The sequence below is a fragment of the Macrobrachium nipponense genome, chromosome 22 (genome assembly GCF_015104395.2).
Source record: "Macrobrachium nipponense isolate FS-2020 chromosome 22, ASM1510439v2, whole genome shotgun sequence".
Classification (NCBI taxonomy): domain Eukaryota; kingdom Metazoa; phylum Arthropoda; class Malacostraca; order Decapoda; family Palaemonidae; genus Macrobrachium; species Macrobrachium nipponense.
Genome location: NC_087213.1, coordinates 4,682,627 through 4,690,126, shown reverse-complemented (window position 1 = coordinate 4,690,126; position 7,500 = coordinate 4,682,627). Strand labels below are relative to the sequence as shown.

At 37.5% G+C, this 7,500-nt stretch overlaps 1 protein-coding gene across 3 annotated transcripts in view; it reads left to right on the top strand.

Annotated features, from left to right (window-relative positions):
* The window catches only part of LOC135198452 (uncharacterized), a 268,941-nt gene that overhangs the window by 211,825 nt on the left and 49,616 nt on the right, over positions 1-7,500 (top strand). For all 3 annotated transcript variants that reach the window (XM_064226009.1, XM_064226012.1, XM_064226010.1), the window contains one exon: positions 5,404-5,516. In XM_064226009.1, the coding sequence (XP_064082079.1) occupies positions 5,404-5,516 (113 nt within the window). The remainder of the gene's footprint in view (positions 1-5,403; positions 5,517-7,500) is intronic.

The window sequence follows — 7,500 nt, the reverse complement described above, 5'->3', positions numbered from 1 at the left end:
ATATATATATCTATATATATATATATATATATAATGTGTGTGTGCGCGCATGTATATACATATTTATATATTTACACAACTAAATACACGCTTTATCACATACTAAAACAATATAAACACATGTATGAGCGCATTAGTAATCTCTGTCGCACCCGCCATACTTCATGACGCCACAAATACCGTTCAAATCACGGTCTAAAGAATGCGGAGAACGCAAGCAAATTGACCCACCTCCTGCATTTGATAGTCTCTCTCTTCCTCTGTACTTCCAGAATCATTGACCAGCCTCTTCATGACAATAACTACCGTCTCTCCTTAACGGGCTTTTGTTTCGGCACCTACGAATATGCTCGTTCCTACCTCTTCGCTGATAAAAGTAAAAAATGTGCCGAAGTTTTTCCTTCCCAATCGAGTTTTCTGTACAGCGTATAGTCAAAGCCGCAGAAAACATCTATCTGTCGGTAGTCTAAGTATAATGCTGTATGAGCCGCGACCCATGAAACTCTCAGCCTGTGGTGGCCTGTGCTGTTGTGGTGTCAGAAGCACGATCACTTCTAACTTTAAAATAAAAAAAAAAAACTACTGAGGCTAGATGGCTGTAATTTGTTATGTTTGATGACTGGAAGGTGGATGATCACCATACCAATTTGCAGCTCTCTACCCTTAGTAGTTTTTAAGATCTGAGGGCCGACAAAAAGTACGAACTGACAACAAAAGCCACCTCAATAGTTTTAACAGAAAGGTAAAAAAAAATGTATTCTATCCAGCTTAAGGAACGACACAAACAGGCAATACGTACAGTGACCGGGAGCTTGTGTTACCTGTGTTGCCATATCCTTATTTCTTACTCGGGTGTTAAGGTATCCCCACAGGTATCCGAAGGTATCCCACATCTAGACCTTAAGCCCCGCCCACCTGGACAATACTACGTGTGGGAGTAGCTTTCATAGAAACTATTCTCACTAGTATTTTTTTTCTGAATGGAGGAAGTTGTTATGCGAGGTGTTTGAACGTTTTGATATTTAATTTCACTGCTGTTTTTGTTTCTGAATGAAAATAGTCGGTAATTCAGATTTAAAATAAAACGTTTAACATTCGGTGGCGTAGCATATATCAACTAACAAAACTTACTTTTGGTTAGCTGAAAAATAAATATATTCTGGGGACTAAAATAGCCTTACTATTTTTAACGAAAGCCTTCATAATTCTGTATTTTCGTACTACAGTTTCGATTACTCTCGTCTTTTCTGGTCGGGGTCCACTTTCGTTCAAAAACAAAAATTTCATGTTTACTGTCGTTCGAACATCCTCTTTGGCAACAGCCTTCCTCAAAAAACGAAAAAACAAAAATGTTATTTGATTTTAAATCTCGACTACCAACCGTTTTCATTCAGCAACAAAGTCAACGGTGAAATTGAATAGTAAAACATTCCTTAGATCTACATTCATCTCACAGATTCTGGTCTTGGGGTAGTCTCTGTCGAAGCAAAAACTCCACGGCCGACTCCTTAAGGATTGTTGCAATTTGATAGGTGAACTTTTATGATATTTATGCGACGATATAAAAGGAGATCAACGAGAAGAAGAAGAAGAAGTAGGAGTAGGAGGAGGAGGAGGAGGAGGAGAAGGAGAAGTCTCAGATGACAACCGTAGTGGTATTGGATTCTATTTATGGTGATGGAATCGCTTATGAATGGCCGCTTCCTCGGACCAGTTTCAGTCGTTTATTACCTCGTGGGCAGCAACGGGAGCCTCTGGTCAGAAACTAGATGCTCTCTCTCTCTCTCTCTCTCTCTCTTCGACACAGCCTGTAAGTGGTTCTCGACTTTATTCACATCAAAGTCGTTATCTTATTTAGTCATTTAATCTTTTTCTCTCTCCACAGCAATTAAATCTCGATTTTATTAATTTTATTCATATACGCCATCATGTTTTTATTTAGTTATCTGGTCTCTCTCTCTCTCTCTCTCTCTCTCTCACACACACACAATTTTTCTCTTGACATGGCACGTAAGACTATTTTTATTCATAACGTATTCATTATTACTAGCAAACGTATACAGAAATTAGGTATGATAAATTCGTAAAGTAACTAAGTCTACGGGCATAACCGGCCCCGTTTCAGGTAATCCCTGGGGGTGTTGGTAGGATGAAACCCCATTATAAACCATCTTAGGTGTCCCCACTATAACCCTGCCAAGTATCATGCCCATCGGACCAGACATAACGCCCATTATAGTAAGATTCTTATACAGTTATTTAATCTCTCTCCCTCTCTCTCTCTCTCTTGTACTTAACTCAATATCTAACGACACTCATTGGTCATTGACTATTTTCTTAAAAATTCAATAACTAAATGCTATAGTTTTTTCTCGGATTTCTCTTCCTATACTATATACGGCAGGTCTGTGACGAGACCATTCAGAACGTACCTCTCTCTCTCTCTCTCTCTCTCTCTCTCTCTCTGAGTTCTGACAAGAGGAAGATGGATTAATCTAATTCATTCATGTTGCTTCATGGTTGTTGTAGCATCATACTCCCAACACAAACAGTGTGGCGGAAGTGTGCACAAGGCTGAAAGAGTCACACTTGTTTGTTTAAGGATTTGCATATTCACCATTTTTGTTTTTGTTTTTTTGGCAGAACTGTCTCGAGGGATGATAATCGTCAACGGTGTTGAGTAAAGAGAGAGAGAGAGAGAGAGAGAGAGGAGAGAGAGAGAGAGGCACGCAGCTAGTCTTTTGCCTCTCTTTTCACTAGTTCGACTTTCCCTACGCATCTCCGATGAGAGAGAGAGAGAGAGAGAGGAGGAGAAGAGAGAGAATTCTTCCCTATTTTAGCTTATTCTTTCAGCATTCTCAGACGAGAGAGAGAGAGAGAAGCTAACAAGGCAGCCAGCTTTGCTTGACTTGCAACTCGCCAAAAATCTTCCTGTCGGCATAACAATTTCTGAGAAACTTTTAATGGGGAGGAAAAATAACGTCTCGGCATCTTTCCCTTCGGAGGATTTCCTCCATCCTTACCAGCCGCAATCCCCCTTCCTTCCACCCCCCCCCCCCTTCCTCCTCTCTCCCCCACAAGGCAACGGAAGCACCGGCGTGGCTCCTTCGAATTCATCCTCTTACGTATCCTATGTCTTCTGATATCCTTTTGTTTTTCGCCTGAAAGGGAGTTCGTTGTAATAAAACGTGACTCCTAAAATCGTTAGCTAAAGGCTCTTACGATTCTGAAGATTCTTAAGATTATGAGGATTCTTACAATGCTTAGGATGCTTACAATTTTCAGGATCCTTCCGATTCTGAGGATTCTCACAATTCTAAGGATTCTTACAATGCTAAGAATTCTTACGATTCTGAGGATTCTTACAACGATAAGAATTCTTACGATTCTGAGGATTCTTACAATGATAAGAATTCTTACGATCTGAGGATTTTTACAATGCTAAGGGTGCTAATTATTCTGAGGATTCATAAAACTCTGAGAATTCTTACAATTCTGAGGATTATTACAATTCTGAGGATTATTAAGATTCTGAGGATTCCGACGATTCTAGGGATTCATACAATTCTGGGGAATCTGAGGAGTCTTACGATAGGCCCTGTCCACACGGTCGAGCTTTGGTCAACGAACTTTGTCCGATGTGACGTCAGAAGCGGAGAAACAGCGAGAAAAGTCAGTTTCTCCGGTTCTGACGTCACATCGGACAAAGTTCGTCGAGCAACGGGCCTTAAGGATTCTTATTATTCTAAGGACTTTACAATTCTGAAGATTCTTACGATAATGAGGATTCTGATAATATAATCTTGTACGGTGGTGTGGCCAAGAAATAGACGTTGTAGCCACTTCGTATAGACTCTATTAATGTCATCCACTTTTAGTGGCTCATCTGTGGTCTTCTATACAAAAGTATGTGTTCCATTCCCATTCGTAATTTTCTGTAAAAGAAAGATATTGGGATAGCTTTGTCTGTCCGCCCTCGGATCTTACAATCTACAGAGGCTAAAGGTCTGCAAATTGGTTTGTTGACCATCCGCCATCCAATCATCAAACGTACAGAATTGCAACACTCTAGCCTCAGTAGTTTTTATTTTATTTAAGGTTAAAGTTAACCATAATCGTGCGCTTGGCAATGCTGTAGGACATACCAGCACCGGTCCGTGGCTGAGATATTCATACAGCTTTATACGCTGTACAGAAAACTCGATTGCGCCGTAGAAACTTCGGCGCATCATTTACTTTTCATTCCAGTGGCCGACCACTTTCCAGCAAAACGTGGCCCATGTGCGGGCAGACTGACTTATAAGTCCCCCAATACAGATTTTCCCGACCCATTTTGCACAGAACGTACACTTCAGCCACAAGACTTTTTCCCTTTTTGAAATCTTTCTTCAATTGACTCGGTCTTATTATTAAGGAGATTCTAGACTACATAAAACCACCTGGAAGAACGTGACATTTTCCTCTCGCAAAGATGGACTGGCTGTTGGTATTTGCTTAAAAGAAGATGTGGAATTAAGCGAATATGGTTATTTGTAAATTCAGCACTTACTAACTTCGCTTATGATTTCCGTCTTACGTGGCTATTTATTCATGACCGAGTCTAGATATTGAAGTCTATAGAATATCAGCGAACTCTGTATATACTACAGTCTCTCTCTCTCTCTCTCTCTCTCTCTCTCCTCTCTCTCTCTCTCCATATTATTGTATGTATGTATGTATGTATGTATATGTGTATATATATTATATATATATTATATATATTATATATATGTGTGTGTGTGTGTGTGTGTGTGTATACATATACTATACATATATAAATATATATATATATATATATATATATATATATATATATATATTATATATATATATATACATTGAAAAATGATGTTTATAGAATATCAGTGAACTTTGTATATACACTCTCTCTCTCTCTCTCTCTCTCTCTCTCATATATATATATATATATATATATATATATATATATATATATATATATATATATATATATATATATATATATATTATCTATTTTTAAATTCAAACGGCACACTGTGGCACAACACAAACAATAAGTATGAATTTTATGGATTAATTAGCAATTCCCGCAATGCTCTATTGAAAAACTACAAACACAGGTCTAACGATTCAGGCATTGATAACCTTCAATGTCCTTATGTTCTCTTTAACTTAGAATGACGATACATAAGCTCACAAACATCTCAATACATTGGACGATTTAATACATTAGGGGAACATAAGCGGGACACTCACAGAGGACCGACCTTCCACTAGCGGCAAATAACCGACAATATCATTAACGCTGATTGTTTATTATAAAAAAAAAATAAAATGACGATGTACCATAACCTTATTCAAAGTCCGTTCCTTTCCTCTCGACAGGTATGAGCCACGGTCGCCAGTACGTGCTGTTCCGGGCAGGGGAAGTAGCCGATGCAGCCATCAAAACTTTTGCCGAAACAGGACGCAGTGACCTCATCGAACAGAATGCTCAGGTGAGGAAATTCTCTTCCTAATTAAATTGCATTTTTTTTCTTTTCTATTACCAAAGAGTCCCGGAAAAGAACAAATAGACAATGACCTGTTTCGCCTACACAAGTTTCGTTTTTCGTTTTTCTGTTAATTCTATCTCCTGATTTCCTTGTTTGGAAGGTCCTTTATAACATTCTCGAAGGTCATTGGTGGGAACATATACACTAAGTTAACTTCTTTAAGCTTGTCATATTACGTAGCAATGTAGAGTATTAAAAAAAACAGTTCTGAAAACAGCATTCACAGAAATACCCATGAAAAAAGAATGTATATGCCATGTCAAGTGATTTTTGCAGTAAATCGTGAGGTGCTACATGGGAATATTGTTTCGCCTTTGCTGTTTCTCGCCATAGACTTTCGAATGGAAAGTATTTCATTTTGGAGTAATCTAAAGGTAGAGACTTCGGAAAATCAGAATATCCGAATGATGCTTTTTCAATTACCAAAAAACCACATGATTTACACAGCATGCTCAACAGAATGCATTTTATATCCAGAGAGATATCAAGCAAAATAAATCCAAGAAAAAGAGAAGTACCGATGGGAGACGATGTACAAAATTATAAAATAAGTTTAGAAGGAAAAAGGAAAAATGGAGTTGAATCTTGCAAATATTTAGTATACCTAAGAGAGGCTAAATGAGATTTTGGAAGGAACCAGACTAAAATTCCATACGGTACTAAGATATAGTAACTCATGTACAGATTGCATTGTTGTTATATACACATAAATCATGATATGACTATGAAATTATATCTAAAAGTATTTGTAGCTTTGAGAATAAAGCGTTTTAAGACAAATATTAGGGGTCAGATGGTACGAAAGTTAAAAATTATGCTACTATAAGGGAAATGTCTTCTTCTTCTTCTTCTTCTTCTTGTACAAATTTAATGAACAAGCCTAAATTACATGAAACTTGCTTAAAGCTGAATAAATAAAACTAACGACAAGCAAATAAATGAAAAAAATTGGGTTGTTAAAATTCAATGAACACAGGTCTCAGCCTTTTACAGACAAACGACAATGGCACTTTGGGAAATGCCCGCCTACCTCAGATATTTACGGAAATTAGGCACAGAGTTTAACAAGCATGCGCACCATATTCTTTGGAAGATTGAATTTCAAGTCAATGGTTCCTGTGATGGGCGTGTTCCTTATGAATATGTTCATCTTCTGAATAATAATAATAATAATAATAATAATAATAATAATAATAATAATAATAATAATAATAATAAATACCACCCAGTCGAATTGGAGGACTGATAAAAAAAATAAACTAATATAATAATAATATAATAATATAATAATAATAATAATAATAATAGTTGCAGTATCAGTAGTAGTAGTAGTAGTAGTAGTAGTAGTAGTAGTAGTAGTAGTAGTAGTAGATACCATTGTGACTTGCTAATTGACACCACGGGAGTTTTTGGCTGAAACCACCTGCGTTCTTAGTTAACACGATACCACTTAAGTAGTTGACTTACAATGTACAAACTGCTCACCAGCAATAATTCAATTACTGATAGATACCATGACCTAATAACTGACACTGTATGGGCTGCTGGTTGACACCAAACAAATTGCTGCATTGCAACATCTGAACTGTTGACTAAGAACACATTTGTTTTGACTGACTCATTATGAGGTGTCGGCTAGCACAATGTGAGCTGTTGAATGACAACAAATGAGTTGCTGCTTAACACCACATAAATTGTTGGTCTGCAACATACGATCTGTTCGTGGACCTTATGAGGTGTTGAATGACAACATATGAGTTGCTGGTTGACACATGAATTGTTGCTTTGCAACATGATTTATTTAGTGATGTGTTAGTTAGCTGTTGACTGGCACTACGATGGTAGCTGACTGGCGCCATAAGCCACACGATCTATATTATACTGACTGGCTCATACCATAAGCTATACAATGTATACTATACTGTCT